Below are 23,427 nucleotides of genomic sequence, written 5' to 3'. Positions count from 1 at the left end.
AGAAAAGCCACCGCAAGGAGAAGCCCACGCAGCTCAACGAAGAGTAGCGCCCACTCGCTGCAAGTAGAGAAAACCAGCGTGCAGCAACGAAGACCCAATGCAGGCAAAAATAAATAAATAAATTTATTAAAAAAAAAAAAAAAAAAAAAAAACTTCAAAAGAGCCAAGCAGAAAGTAAAAGTTTCTGGACAGCCCTGAAAGAGGTCTCAATAATTAGCAAGGATATAGATTTTAACAACACTATCAATCAACTCAACCTAACTGACATGTACAAAACTTTCCACCCAAGTTCTACAGAACACACATTACTTTTAACCACTTACGGATAATTATTCAGATAGAACATATGCTGGGCCATAAAACACATCTCAATAAATTTTGAATGACTGAAAACACACAAAATGTATTCTTTAACCACAGTAGAATTAAATTAGAGATAAACAACAAAAAGGAAATTTCTCCAAAGAAGATAAACAAATGCCAAAAAGCACATGAAAAGATGCTCAACATCATTATTAGGAAACGCAAATCAAAACCACAATGAGATACCACTTCATATCCACTGAGATGGCTATAATCAAAAGACAGACAATAGGGACTTCCCTGGTGGTCCAGTGGCTAAGACTCCACGCTCCCAATGCAAGGGGCCCGGGTTCAATCCCTGGTCAGGGAACTAGGTCCCACATGCCACAACTAAAGATTCCACATGCCACAACTAAAAGATCCCGCATGCTGCAACTAAAAAGATCCCGCACGTGGCAATGAAGATCCCCCATGCCACAACTAAGACCCGATGCAGTCAAATAAATAAATAAATATTAAAAAAAAAAGGACAGACAATAACAAATGTGAGGGAAGATATGGAGAAATTAGAAGCCTCCTAACGTTGGTGGGACTGTAAAAAGGTGCAGCCACTGTGGAACACAGCCTAGCAGTTCCTCAAAAGGTTAAACATAGAGTCACCATATGACTCAGAAATTCTACTCCTAGGTATATACCAAATAGAAATGAAAACATAGATCCACACCAAAACTTGTACATGAATGTTAGTATGAGCATTATTTAGAATAGCCAAAAAGAAGAAACAAGCCAAATGCCCATCAACTGATGAATGTAAAAAATGTAGTATATCAATACAATAGAATATTATTCAGACATAAAAAGGAATCGTGCTGATACATGCTACAACATGGATGAACCTCGCAAGCTTTTAAGTGAAAGAAGCTAGACACAAAAGACTACATGTTATACAAGTCCATTTATATAAAATGTCTAGAAAAGGTAAATTTATACAGACAGAAAGAAGATCAGTGGTTTCCTAGGGTTGGGCATGGGAGTTTGAATGAAGTGTAAACGAGTACAAGGGAACTTTTGTGGTGGTGGCAATATTCTAAAACTAGACTAGTGATAGTTGCACAAGTCTATAAATTTAATAAAATCATTGAATTGTACAATCAGTATGGGTGAATATTATGGTATGTAAATAACACCTCAATAATGCTGCCTTTTAAAAGTTAAATTTTTAAATTATATGTAAAACCAGTAGGTTCTCATTATACATTTCATATAATATAGATATATAAGGAGTTAAAAGTGAAAATTCCTCAGGAATGCCTGACAAAGATGGCAGATTGAACACAGGCATCTATTTCTTAAAACCTCACTAGAACTATAATAAACGAATGGCCTTTTAAAGGCATTAAACCTGAAGGTTGGAGAGAACAGGATAGGAGGCAAGATTAGCAAAGGAGGCAATGACTGATGGATGAGCAGTAACTGTCAAGGAGACTGAATCCAAAGCTGATGGTAGGCAAACCTGAAAACCAATCTACATATCTATGCTGCAAAATCAAGGCAAGGAAAAGCAGAGTAAATATTTTTAAAAACAGAGAATCAGTCTAGGAAGTCTAAAAAAACAGGAGTTCCAGAAAGAGAAAACAAAGAAAAGAGGGGAAGACATCATCAACTAAATAATTCAGGAAAATTTCCTAAAACTGAAGCCTTGAGTTTCCAGGTTGAAAGAGTCCACAAAGCTCCTCACAAATTAAGTAGGTGAATATAGGGATGTAATTATGAAATTTCAAAGCAGTGGTGACACAAAGATGCTACAAACTTCCCAAATGAAAAATAAAAAATAGGTCAGAAGCAAAGATGCAGGAATAAATAGCTTTGAACTTGAATAGCCAATGCTGAAAGCTAGATGACAAAAGGGCAATGTTTTCCAAATACTGGTGGAAAATTATTTTCAACCCAGAATTCCATATTCAGCCAAATATCAATCAAATGGTAGAGTAGAATGGAGGCGCTCCATTTTGAGACCTCAAAGATATTAAATATTTACTTTCTCAAAGCTACTGGAAGATGGACTCCACCAAACTGGGAAGCCAACTAAAAATGAAGAAGCATTGCACAGAGAAACTCCAATACAGAAATTTCAAAGACAATAGTCTTAACCTTCTAATCCTCTAATTCTTCCTGAATCTCCTTGAATAATCTTCTGTGTCCCTTACTCTCATATTTTCCATGTGTTTTTATATTTGATATCAATAATCTACTCTTACATGCATTTTTTAATCCTTGGGAATTTGTTTAACTATATTTTTAATTTCTAAGAATTCTTTTTTTATCCTCTGATTGATCTACCTGCAGTGTGTTTTTGTGAATGCAACATCTATAGAACCTCTCAATATATTAGATTTTTTAAAACTTTCTTTCCTGAATTATCAATTTTCTCTGGGGTCAGTTTTATTTCTTTTTCTTGGTCCTTCTCTTTAATGCTTTGTTTCTCTCAAATGTCTAGAGATCCTTGGGTCTCCCCTCATATTTATCAGTGAAAAACCATATTAATTAGTGTATGCGACTAGCATGAGTTTCCTCTGTAGTTGTGTAAGTCTATTTCTCTGCTGTCCCCTCCTCTGAATGGGAGGTCTGATGCAGTCTGTACGTGAGTTATACAGATGTGGTAACTGGCAAGCACCACTTTAGGGTGAGCTGCCATGGAAGAGTATGTATGGTATGTATGGTATGTATACCTCTACTCCCAGTTATCAAAAGCATCAGAAATTTATCCTTGGGATGCAGAAATTCAATGTATTTTCTTCCACTGCAGAGCTACTTCTTTTTCCTCTACTTTATGCCTGTTTTAGAGATCTCCAGTTAACTCCAGCTCTGCTCTGCTTCTCTCTCTTCTCTCCCTGTACCCACACCAGGCATTTTTCTCAAGTAGGCTGTTTACTTTCTTTAGAAAAGTATCTGGCTTAAGCTTAGGATCAACCTTCTGGTACCTTTTGCTCACTGTAACATGGACACTGCCCCTGCTGTTTCACTTACAGAATTTAATTTACTCTTGAAGATGACCCAAGACTCCTTCCTGTTTTTTATATATATTCTCTCAGACCATTTTCTCGAGCTACTCTTATCTTCCTAGGATATTTGTCTTCCACATACATACAGCAGCTGTGCTTTCTGCTGCTCCAATCAATCTGATCTTATCTGCTTTCTACCTTCCATGAATTGCCGACAATGGTTTACTAATGTCCTGTTTTTGTTTTGGAGCACTGTTTTGAATTCATTTTTTATGTATCTTTTCTGAAATTAAGAAATTTAGTATAGCAGGAGAGGTAAACATTTGAATTCACCCCACTACACTGACCCAATTTCCAGAGGAATCTTTCTAAGATGGTAGTTTAGACTAAAATGCACATCTAACTATCTCACTTAAAATACTTCCGATTTAAAATACTTTCTTAGGAGACCTTCAAGATGGCGGAGGAGTAAGACATGGAGATCACCTTCCTCCCCACAAATACATTAGAAATACATCTACATGCGGAACAACTCCTACAGAACACCTATTGAACGCTGGCAGAAGACCTCAGACTTCCCAAAAGGCAAGAAATTCCCCACCTACCTGGGTAGGGCAAAAGAAAAAGGAAAAATCAGAGACAAAATAATAGGGATGGGACCTGCACCTCTGGGAGGGAGCTGTGAAGGAGGAAAAGTTTCCACACACTAGGAAGCCCCTTCACTGGCGGAGACGCGGGTGGGGGCGGGGGGGAAGCTTCAGAGCCACGGAGGAGAGCGCAGCAACAGGGGTGCGTAGGGCAAAGCAGAGAGATTTCCCCACAGAGGATCAGTGCTGACCAGCACTCAACAGAGAGGCTTGTCTGCTCACCTGCTGGGACGGGTCGGGGCTGGGAGCTGAGGCTCGGGCTTTGGAGGTCAGGTCCCAGGGAGAGGACTGGGGGTGGCTGCGTGAACACAGCCTGAAGGGGCTAGTGCGCCACAGCTAGCCGGGAGGGAGTCCGGGAAAAAGTCTGCAGCTGCCGAAGAGGCAAGAGACCATTGCTTCGGGGAGCGCGAGGTGAGGGGAGTCAGAGCACCGCCTAAACGAGCTCCAGAGACAGGTGCAAGCCACGGCTATCAGCACGGACACCAGAGACGGACATGAAATGCTAAGGCTGCTGCTGCAGCCACCAACAAGCCTGTGTGCAAGCACAGGTCACTATCCACACCGTCCCTCCATGGAGCCTGTGCAGCCCGTCACTGCCAGGGTCCCGTGATCCAGCGACAATTTCCCCAGGAGAAAACACGGCACGCCTCAGGCTGTTGCAACGTCATGTTGGCCTGTGATGCCGCAGGCTTGCCCCACATTCCGTACCCCTCCCTCCCCCCGGCCTGAGTGAGCCAGAGCCCCTGAATCAGCTGCTCCTTTAACCCCGTTCTGTCTGAGCGAAGAACAGACACCCTCAGGTGACCTACATGCAGAGGCAAGGCCAAATCCAAAGCTGAACCCCAGGAACTGGGAGAACAAAGAAGACAAAGGGAAATTTCTCCCCGCAGCCTCAGGAACAGCGGATTAAATCTCCACAATCAGCTTGATGTACCCTGCATCTGTGGAATACCTCAATAGACAAAAAATCATCCCAAAATTGAGGCGGTGAACTTTGGGAGCAATGATAAATATATTTTTTTCTTTTTTCTCTTTTTCCCGTGTGCCTGACAGGGTCTTGATGCTCACACCGGGTGTCAGGCCTGTGCCTCTGAGGTGGGAGAGCCGAGTTCAGGACACTGGTCCACCAGAGACCTCCCGGCTCCATATAATATCAAACGGCAAAAGCTCTGCCAGAGATCTCCATCTCAATGCTAAGACCCAGCTCCACTCAACGACCAGCAAGCTACAGTGCTGGACACCCTATGCCAAACAACTAGCAAGACAGAAACACAACCCTACCCATTAGCAGAGAGGCTGCCTAAAATCATAATAAAGTCACAGACACCCCAAAACACACCACCGGACGCGATCCTACCAACCAGAAAAACAAGATCCAGCCTCATCCACCAGAACACAGGCACCAGTCCCCTCCACCAGGAAGCCTACACAACCCACTGAACCAACCACACCCACTGGGGGCAGACACCAAAAACAACGGGAACTACCAACCTGCAGCCTGCGAAAAGAAGACCCCCAAACACAGTAAGTTAAGCAAAATGAGAAGACAGAGAAACACACAGCAGATGAAGGAGCAAGGTAAAAGCCCACGACACCAAACAAATGAAGAGGAAATAGGCAGTCTACCTGAAAAAGAATTCAGAGTAATGATAGTAAAGATGATCCAAAATCTTGGAAATACAATGGAGAAAATACAAGAAACGTTTAACAAGGACTAGAAGAACTAAAGAGCAAACAAACAGTGATGAACAACACAATAAATGAAATTAAAAATTCTCTAGAAGGAATCAATAGCAGAATAACTGAGGCAGAAGAACGGATAACTGACCTGGAAGATAAAATAGTGAAAATAACTATCACAGAGCAGAATAAAGAAAAAAGAATGAAAAGAATTGAGGACAGTCTCAGAGACCTCTGGGACAACATTAAACGCACCAACATTCGAATTATAGGGGTCCCAGAAGAAGAAGAGAAAAAGAAAGGAACTGAGAAAATATTTGAAGAGATTATAGTTGAAAACTTCCCTAATATGGGAAAGCAAATAGTCAATCAAGTCCAGGAAGCACAGAGAGTCCCATACAGGATAAATCCAAGGAGAAACATGCCAAGACACATATTAATCAAACTATCAAAAATAAAATACAAAAAGAAAAATGGTAAAAGCAGCAAGGGAAAAACAACAAATAATATACAAGGGAATCCCCATAAGGTTAACAGCTGATCTTTCAGCAGAAACTCTGCAAGCCAGAAGGGAGTGGCAGGACATATTTAAAGTGATGAAAGGGAAAAAGGTACAACCAAGATTACTCTAACCAGCAAGGATCTCATTCAGATTCAACGGAGAAATTAAAACCTTTGCAGACAAGTAAAATCTAAGAGAATTCAGCACCACCAAACCAGCTTTACAACAAATGCTAAAGGAACTTCTCTAGGCAGGAAACACAAGAGAAGGAAAAGACCTACAATAACAAACCCAAGACAATTAAAATGGTAATAGGAACATACATATCGATAATTACCTTAAAGGTAAATGGATTAATGCTCCAAGCAAAAGACATAGGCTGGCTGAATGGATACAAAAACAAGACCCATATATATGCTGTCTACAAGAGACCCACTTCAGACCTAGGGACACATACAGACTGCAAGTGATGGGATAGAAAAAGATATTCCATGCAAATGGAAATCAAGAGAAAGCTGGAGTAGCAATTCTCGTATCAGACAAAATAGACTTTGAAATAAAGACTATTACAAAAGACAAGGAAGGACACTACATAATGATGAAGGGATCAATCCAAGAAGAAGATATAACAACTGTAAATATTTATGTAACCAACATAGGAGCACCTCAATATATAAGGCAAATACTAACAGCCATAAAAGGGGAAATTGACAGTAACACAATCATAGTAGGGGACCTTAACACCCCACTTTCACCAATGGACAGATCATCCAAAACAAAAATAAATAAGGAAACAGAAGCTTTAAATGACACATTAAACAAGATGGACTTAATTGATATTTATAGGACATTCCATCCAAAAACAACAGAATACACTTTCTTCACAAGTGCTCATGGAACATATCCAGGATAGATCATATCTTGGGTCACAAATCAAGCCTTGGTAAATTCAAGAAGACTGAAATCATATCAAGTATCTTTTCCGACCACAATGCTATGAGACTAGATATCAATTACAGGAAAAAATCTATAAAAAATACAAACACATGGAGGCTAAACAATACACTACTAAATAACCAAGAGGTCACTGAAGAAAACATAGAGGAAATCAAAAAATACCTAGAAACAAATGACAATGAAAACACAATGACCCAAAACCTATGGGATGCAGCAAAAGCAGTTCTAAGAGGGAACTTTATAGCAATACAATCCTACCTCAAGAAACAAGAAACATCTCAAATAAACAACCTAACTTTACACCTAAAGCAATTAGAGAAAGAAGAACAAAAAACCCCAGTGTTAGCAGAAAGAAAGAAATCATAAATATCAGATCAGAAATAAATGAAATAGAAATGAAGGAAACAATAGCAAAGATCAATAAAACTAAAAGCTGGTTCTTTCAGAAGATACACAAAATTGATAAACCATTAGCCAGACTCAGCAAGAAAAAAAGGGAGAAGACTCAAATCAATAGAACTAGAAATGAAAAAGGAAAAGTAACAACTGACACTGCAGAAATACAAAGGATCATGAGAGATTACTACAAGCAACTATATGCCAATAAAATGGACAATCTGGAAGAAATGGACAAATTGTTAGAAAAGCACAACCTTCTGAGACTGAACCAGGAAGAAACAGAAAATATAAACAGACCAATCACAAGCACTGAAAGTGAGACTCTGATTAAAAATCTTCCAACAAACAAAAGCCCAAGACCAGATGGCTTCACAGGTGAATTCTCTCAAAAATTTAGAGAAGAGCTAACACCTATCCTTCTCAAACTCTTCCAAAATATAGCAGAGGGAGGGACACTCCCAAACTCCTTCTACGAGATCACCATCACCCTGATACCAAAACCAGACAAAGATGTCACAAAGAAAGAAAACTACAGGCCAATATCACTGATGAACATAGATTAAAAAATCCTCAACAAAATACTAGCAAACAGAACCTAACAGCATATTAAAAAGGATCATACACCATGATCGAGTGGGGTTTATCACAGGAATGAAAGGATTCTTCTATATACGCAAATCAATCAATGTGATACACCACATTAACAAATTGAAGGATAAAAACCATATGATCGGGCTTCCCTGGTGGCGCAGTGGTTGAGAATCTGCCTGCCAATGCAGGGGACACGGGTTCGAGCCCTGGTCTGGGAAGATCCCACATGCTGCGGAGCGACTAGGCCCGTGTACCACAGTTACTGAGCCTGCGCGTCTGGAGCCTGTGCTCCGCAACAAGAGAGGCCGCGATAGTGAGAGGCCCGTGCACCGCGATGAAGAGTGGCCCCCACTTGCCGCAACTAGAGAAAGCTCGCACAGCAACGAAGACCCAACACAGCCATAAATAAATAAGTAAATAAATTAAAAAAAAAAAAATTAAAAAAACAAAACAAAACAAAAAAAACCATATGATCATCTCAATAGATGCAGAAAAAGCTTTCGACAAAATTCAACACCCATTTATAATAAGAACCGTCCAAAAGTAGGCATAGAGGGAACTTACCTCAACATAATAAAGGCCATATATGACAAACCCACAGTCAACATCGTTCTCAATGCTGAAAAACTGAAACCATCTCCACTAAGATCAAGAACTAGACAAGGTTGTCCACTCTCACCACTATTATTCAATATAGTTTTGAAAGTTTTAGCCACAGCAATCAGAGAAGAAAAGGAATCCAAATCAGAAAAGAAGAAGTAAAGCCATCACTGTTTGCACATGACATGATACTATACATAGAGAATCCTAAAGATGCTACCAGAAAACTACTAGAGCTAATCAATGAATTTGGTAAAGTAGCAGGAAAATAAATTAATGCACAGAAATCTCTTGCATTCCTATACACTAATGATGAAACATCTGAAAGAGAAATTAAGGAAACACTCCCATTTACCATTTCAACAAAAAGAATAAAATGCCTAGGAATAAACCTACCTAAGGTGACAAAAGACCTGTATGCAGAAAACTATAAGACACTGATGAAAGAAATTAAAGATGATACAAACAGATGGAGAGATATACCGTGTTTTTGGATTGGAAGAATCAACATCGTGAAAATGACTATACTATCCAAAGCAATCTACAGATTCAATGTAATCCCTATCAAACTACCAATGCCATTTTTCACAGAACTAGAACAAAAAATTGCACAATTTGTATGGAAACACAAAAGACCCCGAATAGCCAAAGCTATCTTGAGAAAGAAAAACGGAGCTGGAGGAATCAGGTTCCCGGACTTCAGACTATACTACAAAGGCTACAGTAATCAAGACAGTTTGGTACTGGCACAAAAACAGAAATATAGATCAATGGAACAGGATAGAAAGCCCAGAGATAAACCCATGCACATATGGTCACCTTATTTTCGATAAAGGAGGCAAGAATATACAATGGAGAAAAGTCAGCCTCTTTAGTAAGTGGTGCTGGGAAAACTGGACAGCTACATGTAAAAGAATGAAATTAGAACACTCCCTAACACCTTACACAAAAATAAACTCCAAATGGATTAAAGACCTAAATGTAAGGCCAGACACTATAAAACTCTGAGAGGAAAACAGGCAGAACACTCTGTGACATAAATCACAGCAAGATCCTTTTTGACTCACCTCCTAGAGAAATGGAAATAAAAACAAAAATAAACAAATGGGACCTAATGAAACTTAAAAGCTTTTGCACAGCAAAGGAAACCATAAACAAGACAAAAAGACAACCCTCAGAACGGGAGAAAATATTTGCAAAGGAAGCAACTGACAGAGGATTAATCTCCAAAATTTACAAGCAGCTCATGCAGCTCAATATCAAAGAAACAAACAACCCAATCCAAAAATGGGCAGAAGAACTAAATAGACATTTCTCCAAAGAAGATATACAGATTGCCAACACATGAAAGAATGCTCAACATCACTAATCATTAGAGAAATGCAAATCAAAACTACAGTGAGGTATCACCTCACACCAATCAGAATGGCAATCATCAAATAATCTAGAAACAAAAAATGCTGGAGAGGGTGTGGAGAAAAGGGAACACTCTTGCACTGTTGGTGGGAATGTAAATTGATACAGTCACTATGGAGAACAGTATGGAGGCTCCTTAAAAAAAACTTAAAAATAGAACTACCATACAACCCAGCAATCCCACTACTGGGCATATACCCTGAGAAAACCATAATTCAAAAACAGTCATGTACCACAATGTTCATTGCAGCACTATTTACAATAGCCAGGACATGGAAGCTACCTACATGTCCATCAACAGATGAATGGATAAAGAAGATGTGGCACATATATACAATGGAATATTACTCAGCCATAAAAAGAAACGAATTGAGTTATTTATAGTGAGGTGAACGGACCTAGAGTCTGTCATACAGAGTGAAGTAAGTCAGAAAGAGAAAAACGAATACCATATGGTAATACATATATATGGAATCTAAAAAAAAAAAAATGGTTCTGAAGAACCTAGGGGCAGGCCAGGAATAAAGTCACAGACGTAGAGAATGGACTTGAGGACACAGGGAGGGGGAAGGGTAAGCTGGGACGAAGTGAGAGAGTGGCATGGACATATATACACTACCAAATGTAACATAGATCGCTAGTGGGAAGCAACCACATAGCACAGGGAGATCAGCTCAGTGCTTTGTGACCACCTGGGGGGGGGATAGGGAGGGTGGGAGTGAGATGCAAGAGGGAGGAGATATGGGGATATATGTATATGTATAGCTGATTCACTTATAAAGCAGAAACTAACACACCATAGTAAAGCAATTATACTCCAATAAAGATGTTAAAAAAAAAATAAAATAAAATAAAATAAAATACTTCCTTAGCTCCAGCACAGAGTCCAAGTTCTTTCACCTGACATGATGGATCCTTAACAACTTGGCTTTTGTTCATGTTACCTCACACAAGAAAGCATTGATTGCCCTTTTCTCTGGCTGGTATCATTGCCTATGTTTACCTGAAACTGTATTATCAATCCTTGTTTACGTGTTCTGATTCCTCACTAACTGTGAGATCAAGAGCAATGACCTTACCTGCCCTTGATCTTGGGCACTCAAAGAGCCTATCACATAATAGGTGATCATTTTATAAATGAGAATTCAGGTACTTAAGTGCTATGTAATCTGAGAGATGGATCTCAGACCAATGAACCACAAATAAAAGAATTTTAGAGCTAGAAGAAACCTTAAAGGTTATGTTTATTAAATGAACAAATTGTTAGGGCCCAAGAACCTTGTGCAAACTATTCTGTACTACCAAGGAGAATAAATCACTCCATCAAATATGACCCCCATTGTACATTATTCATGTACCCCTCTTGCAGCCCTTATCCTTCTATTCTGTTGTTAATTTTTTCTCAAGGACTAAGATAGTGTAAAATTTATCTGTGTATCACTAACACCTGGGCACAAAGAAGGTGCTAAGTAAATATTTATGGTATGAATGCATAAATGAATGCTGAGGAGAACTGAATTTTGTATTTGTTTCTACTACTAACTCATTCAAGGATACGGAGCAAGTCACATAATCTCTCTGAGTTCCAATTTCTTAACTTGTGTCATGGAGCTTACAATCTCATCCAATTATTTCCCAAATCAATTGGAAAGATCTGTGTGAAACCAATATGGAAAACAATGCCATGCTACCACAGTACAAACCATATCCCCCATGTGAAACTAGTAAGAAAATAAAGAGGACTGAGCCACAGGGAAAACTCTGAATTGGGGGAGAAAAATGTCCTTTACAGCCTGGTAAACCAGTACAGGTTTTTACCAAGCAGGTGTTATCCTCTCTGCCATATGGCATGAGCCCCAGGGCCCCTCCTCCTCACTAAGGAACAACAGACCTAAGGCTTTACTGCAGTCTCCTTTATAAGACCTCTCTGACATCTTCTTTCTCAGTTCCCTGCCACAGTGAAAAAAATCCAGGACAGGGACTCAGAAGACCCTAGTTCTAATCTGGTTGTGCCACAATAGCAATTATGAGCCTTCAGGAAAGTCTGTTTTCCTACCTGTGAAGTGGGGATGCTAATCTCTTCACAAAGTAATTGTGAGGACTAATTATGCTAACATACATAAAGTTATTAGCACAGTGCCTGGTACATATTAGCTACACAATAAATAATAGCTGTTACTCCTCCTATAAAGGCATAAAGACATTTGTGCCACAAGGCACAGCTCAGCCCTTGTTAAGGCCCCTTCTTCAATAATTTACAGTTCAATAATGGGGAGAAACTCCCAAGGATCTTAACATTAGCAAATTCTTCCCCACCTTTTAATTGTATCTATTCCATTTGATGAAAGAATGAATCAGGGGAAAGCAATGCAGACTGGGAATCAGATACCTACTGCCATTAACCCTTCTCAATTTCAGTTTTATCATCGATTATACAAGGATAATAACCCACCTCATTAAACTCCTATGAAGATTAAAAGAGGCAGTGAATAAGAAAGGACTCAGTATGCTACAAGGCAATGGACATGTGAACATTTTTTATCATTGATTACAGTATAAATGACTCAGAATAAACCAATCCCCATTGCTGGAAGCATGATTCAAAGTATTTGGATGGTCAGTATTGTGTTAGAATGTATGACTCCCCCACTTAAAATTCTTCAATAGCTTCTCATTACCTTTAAGATAAAGTTAAAATTCCTACATGATCTGACCTGCCTACCCTCCCCTCCTCACCACCCACCTCTAGTCCCTTCACACTTCACATTCCAATCATAACAAACCACTTGCAGTTCTCTGTACAAGCCTACCTCACGAACCTCCTTGTCTTGGCACATGCTAATTATTCTCTGTCGGGAATACCCTTGTCTCTTCATAATTCTTCCCCAAGATAACTAATTCAGCTCAGACGGCACCATCAAGAAGCTTTCTTTATACACCCAACCTTTTATTCAGTAAATTGTTACTTGCCAGATGCCAGGGATCCAGTAATTGACAAGTCAGACATAGCTCCTGGCCTCATGAAGTTTTAGCATGCTGCACTATAACTGTTTGTGCCTTCATGTCACTTACAGGATTGGGAGATTCTTAGGAGTTGGGACAATGTCTGATTCATCCCTATATTGCCACTTCTCCACACAGGACCTGGCATAGGGTAGGGGCTTTGCAAATGTTCAGTAAATCAACATGAAATAACCAACTTTGCACAAGAGACAACACTGGATATAAAGAATAGCAGTATTCTAGTATATAAGTCACAGCTTACTAGTCATAAGACCCTTTCGGATACATCAACATCTCATCTCATAATCTGCCTTGGAAAACAGAATTTGTAAGTTATGAAGGGCAGAGGGACCTTTGAGGTCACCAATGACTCCTATCACATTCCTTCAAGTGATAGGGCATTCACTACAACTTCAGAGGACAGAATGAATGATCTTAAATTAATAGAATCTGCTCCCTTCAACAATTAGCCCTAATCCTGGTTTTGTAGACCCAACCAACCCAAAAGAAAGAATTCTCCTCTAAATGCAGCTATTTGAAGACATCTCCAAGTAAAGTGTATCATTCTCATTTATTGATGAAAAAACTGAGGCTCAGAAAGGCAAACTGGTTTTCCTAAGGGTCAAAGTGAAAACTGAAAATTGAGCCTAGCAGCCAGTTCTTCTGGTTCCAGGGTTAGGATTTCTAGAGCATTCATAAATTAAAGTTGGAAGGTATGCCTATTGTTTATTAAGTCCAATTCCTTTACTCTGAGGCCCAGGGTGGGAAAGTGACCAAGATGAGTACCCCCCAGCCCAGGCTCTGCATCTACCACACTTGACTTGATCCCTAAAAAATCATACCTGCCCATATCAGAATAGAGGAAATAAAGGCTTACCAAAGTGTTAGAAGAATTATAATCCTCAGCTGATTTATCTGCAAAAGGAAAAAGACAAGGGACTCAGTCAGAAAACAATTACAGTTAATCCTTTCTTGAGACCTAAGGAAGCCTATTCAGTAAAGCATTTGCCAAGCTCAGAATAATAACAGTGTTACTGGTACTACAGGCCCAACACCATTTTAAACACATTATATACATTACGTCCTCTAATCCTCACTATAGCTCTCAGTACTATTAGTATGTCCACTTTCACAGATTTGGAGACTGATGTTCAGAGAAGAGAAGTAATTTGTCCACAAATTACTTAACACAAAGGTTATTAGGAGTCAAGATTTGAATCCTGGTCTAATTCTAAATACTAGGCTAGAACTATATCCACATCATCAGGCCTCAGTGATCAAGGAAATTTCCTGCATTCTAAGAGAAAGGGAAAGAATTCATGGCTGGCATCACCCTGAGCCATCTATAACAAATCATGACCAGCATGTGGCTTTAGCTTTTAGAAAGGATCCTTCTACATCCATGTCTATTCCCCACAAGGAGAGAAAGACTAAGCCTTAGGAAAAGAGATGCATTAGTCATGTCAAGTATAATTAAAGGCAGGGTCTTATTTCTAAGAATAGGTCCAAGCTCCTTCAATCAGAAAATCACCATATTTTATGAATTCTGAGACATGTATTTTTTCACATTAACATCTCAGAAAGAGATGTGTCCTACAATCAAAAGTATTTCATGATTTAATTGGCAGCTTCTTTTTTCTTTAGGGGCATGTAAAATAACGATGCATCTTACAATCAATGATATCTTAGACTTGATAAACTATGAAACAGACTCAATGGAAATCTTAGCAAGAAAATAAGTTTAAAGACCAAGTATTGTGTTTGGATTTATTCTTTAATTCCTAAAAGTCCAAGAAGAAATTGATTTCACCAGTTCACCACCAATGGGAATTAAGGAGAAGAAATATTATATCAAATCCTACATCCTCCTCACCAAGAAACAAGCCCAGAGAATGTCCAAGATCTCAATTCCATCATACATGAAAGTATCAGGTATAGTTTCTTTGGTCCTATGACAAATTCTGAACCCATAAACTGTGACAATATGTTCTAAAACAAACCCTGAATAGCCAGCTGTACTCTGGATAAATCAATTCAGGATATAGCTTAAACATAATTCACTTGTTTTTCTTGTCCAAAAGCACATTCTATACCAAGTGCAATACTATGCCTTCCTTACAACACCCCCAACCTTATGTACTGCTAGTGTTTTTGAGGACTGGGTATTCTGGTAATAAATATATCTCCACCATATAAAAAATAAGTATGTTTGCTCCTTTTAAATGTGATGTACAATTTCTGTATATAAAAATCAAATTCCATAGCACAGAATGACAGAGCAGAAAGTACTTCCAATCCCTTCATTTTACAAATAAATAAACTAAGGTTCAGAGGAAAAGAAACTGGTTCAAGGTTACATAAATCAGTCGCAAAGTAGGGCGAAAACCCAGAACCTGGCATTGTCAATCTAGTCTAGGCTTTGCTTATCACATTAGCTACTAGTTGGTACAGAAAATAAAGTGATGAAAAGACAGGAAACTTAACAAAAAATTGGCACAGAGGATTGTGCTTGGGCTTTTAGACAGCAAAGGATTTAAAGGCCCAAGCTGAAAACACACTTCCAACACTGGTATATCACTCAACTGATATGTTGAGGCTCTGTGAATAAGTCACTTAATTTCCCTGAGCCTAATTAATTTCCCTGAGTCTGCAAAATGGGGATAATGCCCTTGCGTTTCCAATCTCCCAAGGCCGTCATGAGAATCAAATGAGATGGTTTATGTGCAAGCATATACAAATTGAAGTAGTGTTATCATAATTAATAGTATGAGAAGAAAGGAAATAGGAAAATGAGAGATAGGACATTAAAAATAACTGTGCCATAAACAACAAGGTCCTACGTATAATACAGAGAACTATAATCAGTATCCTATGAAAAACTATAATAGAAAAGAATATTTTAAAAAAGAATGTATTTATAACTGAATCACTTTGCTGTACAGCAGTAATTAACACAACATTGTAAATCAACTATACTTCAATTTAAAAAAAATTTTTTTTTAAAGTGCCGAATATACAGTTTTGCTTGGAGTTGCCTTGGTCTTCAACTTACAGAAAACAAAAAATCCCTCACATGTGGGTGCATGTGCACACACACACACACATACACATATTTGCACAAATTTATACACACAGAAGTAGCTGTATGGACACATATCTATACATTCTATACATATACACTCAATGTTATTCATTTATGCATGCATGGAGGAACATATACACAATTACCTGAATGAGTATATCTATACCCATATTCACTCATAAATACTTAAGTGGACTTTAATTCCAAACATATGCAAACCCACATAGCTATGTTTCCATATACATTAATAGTATTTGTACACATCTACACACATACACATAAAAACAGATTCTTCGAAAGACTTTGTTGCTGAGGCTTTCAAAGCCAGCTTCTAATCTGAAGTCTCCACAACAAACTCTTGAAAACACAAGCCGTAATCTAGAAAACTTTCCTACCCATCATCCCTCAACCCCAATACTGCCTTGGAATGACCCAGTCCCTCGATGGAAGAAGTGAGACAGACCCAGCGGGGCCAGATATCAGGATGGAAACATGCTAGGAACATGTATGACACTCTACTGGGTACCACTATGCAGCATGAGCAAAGCTGCAGTCTGTCATCCTCACCATCTGTGCCTACTGCTACAAGCCAAATACTTGCTGGGGAAAGCATCCTTCAAAATTAGCTAGTTCATCCTGGTTCTCACCTTCGCCAGCAATACTGCCCTTTGAAAGAGACAACATGAACACCAGAAAAAGCACTGGACTCAGAGTTAAGACCAGTGGTTAAGAGATCACTAATTTAGCCACATTAGAAAGGCATTTTGGGCTCTAATGTTTGCAAAGAAAGGGGAAACTGTAAGTGGTATATACTAAAGATACTTCTTGCCCTAACATTCTAAGATGCTCTATAAAAGGCAAGTTTCCAGAAATGTAGGCCTTCTTATGACTTGCCTAAGAAAAGAAAAATCTCTCTGCTGTGGAAGGAGGTGCTCCAAATAGAGTTACTAGAAGCAAGCGGTAAACTGAAAAGGTACTGGTCCAGGAATTAGGAGACCTGGATTCTAATCCCAATTCTGCAATTAAAAACATTCTGAAAAACACAGTCCCTTATACATATAGAGAGAGTACATCTAAAGAACATTTATTATTACTGGCCAGTTTTTCATTGGACTGATTGGACTGATAAAAATTAGTTCCTTGAGGAAGAAATTGGGCTTGCCTACTTAAATAGGTTATCACATAACCTACTGATATTGAAAACGATGATAATGATGGCTACATTTCCATGGTGCCGTTTTGCAACCTATAAAGAACTTTCATATCAATGAGCTCATTTATCCTCATTACAACCTCTTGAGATAGGAATTATTATTCTCATTTTGAAGCTCAAAGAAATGAACTGACTACTAGAACATAGTATCAGAATCTAGATCTTCTAGCACAAAGTCTATGTTCTTAACATGTAATATCACAGTACTTTTTCAAAACATGCAGTTTCAGAGTAAAGACTCAAGTTTGATGCAAAAACCCATCATCTTGGCTCTCAAATTCCAAAATTCCATCTCAGTGAAAGTGCCATCTCCACTCTTTAGAAAACGTTCTTCCTTCACCCCACACCAATAGGTATCTACTAAGATGAAAACCTCTTTTTTCCTAGACTGCCCTGGACACAATCCCCATACCTGTAAAGCTCATGTACTTCTGGCTATTGGAGGTCTTCTTCGAGTTATAAAATTCTAATACATCCAGAACAGCCTGCGGGTTTTTCTTCTGCTCTGACTTAGTGATATTTGACGTCTGAAGCAAGCGGGCCCACTGCTCTGGCATCCCCTACAAGAGAGACATACAAGGCTGTCAGCAAGGCATAATCACAGGGGATCCTGAATGAAATTCAGAACTAACTCTGATAACTGATGGCAGCTAAAGATGGGTTTAGTCATTCCTTTCTCTCTCTGCCCTCAGAGTTCCACACAGGCCTCTCTTATAACACATATCTTACTATATCTGTCATTTCTTGAGATGTTTGCCCCTTCACCAGGCTATTCCTCCTTTAGAGCAGGAATCATGTCTGATTTGTCTCTGGATCATCAGTGTCCAGCACAGAGCCTGATGCCAAGGGGCCACTTAACTGAGGTCTATTTAAGGAATAGAGATTCAAAGGCTTCTCTAGTACAATTCTGGAGGGGAGGAACGTGTCCCTCTCATTACTATAAGAAGATAGTAATGAGGGTCTCGGGCAAATATAGAGGCATCAGGAAGTCTGGAAAGGATTAAATCTAACAGTGCATAGCCAGAACTCTGAAAGACCAAATGTCTTTCTGTGACCCAGGACTTACTGTAAACTCGCCTGTGACAGCGTCAAAACCAACGTGAATCGTGTGCTCAAAATCTGAAGGAAGAGAAATCTCTGGCCGTTCCTTCTCCTTCTTTTTATTTGCTGTAAGAGAAACAGGAAAAAGGAGATAAAAACAAGGACATTAATACATTTTTAGGCTTATTTATCTCTTTGTTGAGCTCTAAGCTCCATTTAGAGGCCAAGGACTGTGACACAAATTCACATGTGTATTTACAGAGCCCAATGCCAGACCTAGATTGGAGTAGATGCTCAATGCATGATTAAAGGCTTAATTTTTCATTGAACTAAAGTAAAGCAGGAGCAGAAAGAACATTCATTAGAATGTCCTGGTTCTACCACTAATGAGTCAGTTGACCCAGAGCAAGTCACTTCCTTTTTCCTGAACCCTGGTTTCCCCATCTGCAAAATGAGAAGACTCAAGTAGATGGTCTCTAAAGAGCCTTCCAACCCAGACATCCTACATTCTATGAGCTTATATAACCTGCTTCTGCCTGTTTGATCCTTGATTATGGACTACTTTAAGGTTCTCTACATTACAGAATTTTAGATTTGGAAGTTGTTTTAATTAAATGAATAGCTAATATTTTATCATGTGCAAATGATTCAAGTTCCTTCTTTTTTCTATTATAGTTGATTTACAATATTATATTAGTTTCAGGTGAACAACACTGTAATTCAATATTTCTATAGATTATACCATTTAAAGTTGTTATAAAATATTGGCTATATGCCCTGTGCTGTAAAGTATATCCTTGTATCTTATGTATTAATTCAAGTTCTTTATTAATATTCACTGTAGCCTCACAACAACCCTATCAGTTAGGTACTGTCATCCTTATTCTGCAGATAAAGAAACTGAAGCACAGAGATTAAGTTATTTGCCCAAGATCTAATGGTTAGTAACTGGCAGCAGTCAGACTCAAATCCAGGCAGTCTGGCCCAGGCCCTGAGCACTAAACCACTATACTATGCTGCTTCCCTAGGCTACAACCTTAAAGAATCACTAAGTCTGAATATTTGTAATCATCAAGGGTGTTGCATACAGTAGGTGTTCACTAAGGTTCTGCTGATCTGGCACAAAAAGCTTCAATATTTAAAGAGTTGTCGTGCCCTTGTCATACCCTTGTATTCTGCCAAGATTCATATGTTCTAACTCCCAGTACCTCAGAATGTGACTTTATTTGGAAACAGAGCCATTGCAGATATAATTATTTAAAATATGATTAGTTCGAATTGGAGTAGGTTCAGCCCCCTAATCCAGTCAATGTCCTTATAAAAAGGGGATGTTTGAAGACAAACGTACACAAGAACACCTTATGAAGATAAAGACAGAGATCAGAGCAATGCTTCTTCAAGCCCAACAAATCACCAGAAGCTAGGGGAGAGGAATGGAACAGATTTTTCCTCACAGCTCTCGGAAGGAACCAACCCTACAAACACCTTGATCTTGGGCTTCTAGCCTCCAAAACTGAAACAATAAATTTCTGTTGTTTAAGACCCCTAGTTTGTGGTAATTTATTGCAGCAGCTCTAGCAAACTAATATAATCCTTTTCCAACTAAAAAGAGTTTCTGGCCTTGGTATTAGCTAGACTTAGTCCACTGGAGCCTCAAAACAACTGTGTGACAACTAGGGTAGTGATTTTGGTGCCCATTTGACAGAAGAAGCCAGAGGTTCCAAGAAGTTAAGTAGCCTGCCCAAGGTTACAGAGCAAGTTAGAAGCAGATCTGGGGCCAGGACTGAGGTCTTCGGACTCCCAACCCCAAGGCCTTTGTATTGTTACACTACTATATATAAAACAGATAACTAATAAGGACCTACTGTATGGCAGAGGGAACTCTACTCAGTACTCTGTAATGGCATATATTACATTATATAATAGTAATATATATTATTACTATGCTTTTAGAAAAGAATCTAAAAAAGAATGGATATATGTATATATTAGATTCACTTTGCTGTACACCTGAAACTAACAAAACATTGTAAGTCAACTATACCCCAATAAAAATTTTAAAAATAAAAGAAAAGCTATAATTTCATACACACAAAAAAACTCAACAATAAGAAAACGCAATTAATGAAAACGCAAAAGACCTGAAGAGACACGTCACCCAAGAAGATATACAGATAGAAAAGATACTCAATATCGTATTTCATTAGGGAATTGAAATTAAAACAACAATGAAAAACCACTACACACCTATTAGAATGGCCAAAATCCAAAACTGACAACACCAAATACTAACAAGAATATGGGGCAACAAGAATTTTCATTCATTAGTAGTGGGAATGCAAAATGGTACAGTCACTATGGAAGACACGTTGGCAGTTTCTCACAAAATTAAACATACTCTTACCATACAATCTAGCATTCGCGCTCCTTTGTTATTTACCCAAAGGAGCTGATAACTTGTTCACACAAAAACTTGCAAGTGGATGTTTGCAGCAGCTCTATTCATAATTACCAAAACTTGGAAGCAACCAAGGTGTCCTTCCATAGGTGAATGGATAAGTAAACTGTGATACATCCAGAAAATGGAATATTATTCAGCACTAAGAAGAAATGAGCTATCAAGCCATGAAAAGGTAATGAGGAACCTTAAATACATATTACTAGGTGAAAGAAACCAATCTGAAAAGACTACATACCATATGCTTCCAACTATCTGACATTCTGGAAAAGGTAAAACTATGGAGACAGTATTAAGGATCAGTGGTTGCCACAGATTTGAGGGGAAGGAGGGATGAATTACCAGAGCATAGAGGAATTTTAGGGTGGTGAAACTATTCTATATGATACTATAATGGTGGATATTCGCCTTTATATACATACACTTGTTCAACTCATAGATGTACAACACCAAGAGTGAACTCTAATGTAAAATACAGACTTAAGGTGAATATGATGTGTTGATGTAGGTTCATCTATTGTCATGTACCACCCCAGTATAGGATATTGGTAGTGGGGTAAGTTGTACATATGTGTGGGCAGGAGGTTAATAGGAAATCTGTGTACTTTCCACTCAATATTGCTGTGAACCTAAAACTGCTCTAAAAAATAAACTCTTTTTTTTAAAGACTTTGAGAACTCTGCTCTACAGACTTACATCTTCTCCTTTATCTCCCACTACAGGCATACCTCATTTTACTGTGCTTGGAGTTACTGCACTTCACAGATATTATACTTTTTACAAATTGACGATTTGTGGCAACCTTGCATTGTCAGATGATGGTTAGCATATTTTAGCAATAAAGTATTTTTAATTAAGGTATGTATATTGTTTATTTAAACATAAATGTACACTTAATAGACTACAGTATAGTATAAACATAAGTTTTATATGCATTTGGAAACCAAAAAAAATTCATGTGACTCTTTTTATTGTGATGCTTACTTTATTGTGGTAGTGAGCAACACAATAAAGCTGGAACTAAACCCACAGTATCTCCAAGGCATGCCTGTACTTATGCTTCATACATTCTACACCAAATACACTGAACCAGTGATGGTTCACCAAACGTAATGGGCTCTTTCACACCTCTTCCTATTGTCTCAAGTTACTCCCTTTGCCTGTGAATCCTGCCTTTCCCTTTCCCTTCCCTTGCCACCTCACCACACAAACCCTTTTATTTATCCTTGTCAGGTCTCAGCTTAAAGGTTATCTCTTCTGTGAAGTCTTCCCTGATCTCTAGGTTGGGGAGTTCTTCACCCTCCCCTCTATTCCCACAGCACCATTATAGTAATTGCCTATTTTAAGGGTCTATTTTTTCCAACCAGACTGAATTCTAAGTTCAGGGGCCATGTCCAATTTATCACGAATCCCCAACAGCTAGCAAAAGCCAGGCATAAAACAGGTGCTCAGACACTGAGTGAAGAAAGGAACAAATGATCAGACACCTAACTCAACCTGACAAGGAGTCTAAGGAATCTGCCTAAGACATGCAAATTCTCTCCAGGGCAGGAATAAATGTTCCATTTTTATCAGCTCTGACATGATTTTCACAATCCCGTTTTAAAATCCTGCTCTGTGGTAGCTCAGCACACTGGCCAAAAGATATTCTGAGGTCCTAATGCCTCCACAGACCCAACATAACCCTGATGAAAGGCAGCAAAATGCAGGGGGGGGCGGGGGGGGGACACACAAGAAGGTCTAGAATCCAGGCCAGTTTTGCATCTACCACACCATATAGTCCAGGTGCTCAGCTTTCTCATCTGAACAATGGGGAGAATGAACTAGATGATCTTAAGTGCCCCTTCAGCTCCTACACTCCAAATGTCTTTGAAAACAGAAAGATCAGCACTCTCAAAGCCCTGTATCTACATTTCTTCCTGACACAGCATCCCACAGTTTTAATAGGTACTTCATATACATCATCTCATATAATCACCACAATCCTGAGAGTCAACTTTACTTGGCGATTAGGAAATTGAAGCATGGACCTGCCTACAGTTCTCGAAGTAATTCAAATTCAAAAAGTGTGGCGTCAAGAGCCAAGGCCCTTTACATTCTACTACTTTACCTCCCCTAAAGAATTTCAAGTTGAATCAAGAAAACATACTTTGTTATAATGAGAAGAAATAACATTAAATAAGAACTTACCACGTATAAGATACTATAACCATAAAATATTTTCCTTAATTCTTATAATCCTATGGGATACATTATTACTACTGTCATTTTACAGATGAGGAAACTAAAAAGCAGTTAAATAATTTGCTCAAGCTCATACAGCTAGTAAGAGCTGGGATTTGAACCCAGGTCTGATTCCAAAGGTTCTTTCCTTAGTATCTTAGTGAGAACCATTTGCCTACATGCCAATTGCTAGGGTTTAAGCTATTTTTACACTTGGCAATTTCCCTTCCAGAAGCAGCTGCTTTGAGAAAGGGAATGGTTTATTACGGTTCATAAATGGTTCATTTATGACATAAGTCCATCTGTCTTA

The 23,427-nt window shown here is 38.7% G+C and overlaps 1 protein-coding gene across 6 annotated transcripts in view; it reads right to left on the bottom strand.

The window, feature by feature from the left end:
- LOC118898862 (serine/threonine-protein kinase PAK 1) overlaps nt 1–23,427 on the bottom strand; it is a 152,115-nt gene that overhangs the window by 39,807 nt on the left and 88,881 nt on the right. For all 6 annotated transcript variants that reach the window (XM_036859570.1, XM_036859572.1, XM_036859576.1 and 3 more), the window contains exons 3-5: nt 18,462–18,562; nt 17,808–17,955; nt 13,978–14,015 (exon numbers count right to left, since the gene is read on the bottom strand). In XM_036859570.1, coding sequence (XP_036715465.1) covers nt 13,978–14,015; nt 17,808–17,955; nt 18,462–18,562 — 287 coding nt within the window. The remainder of the gene's footprint in view (nt 1–13,977; nt 14,016–17,807; nt 17,956–18,461; nt 18,563–23,427) is intronic.

The sequence above is a fragment of the Balaenoptera musculus genome, chromosome 8, assembly GCF_009873245.2.
Source record: "Balaenoptera musculus isolate JJ_BM4_2016_0621 chromosome 8, mBalMus1.pri.v3, whole genome shotgun sequence".
NCBI classification, from domain to species: Eukaryota; Metazoa; Chordata; class Mammalia; order Artiodactyla; family Balaenopteridae; genus Balaenoptera; species Balaenoptera musculus.
The sequence above is the reverse complement of the archived record's forward strand: the minus strand, read 5'-3'. Positions and strand labels throughout refer to the sequence as shown.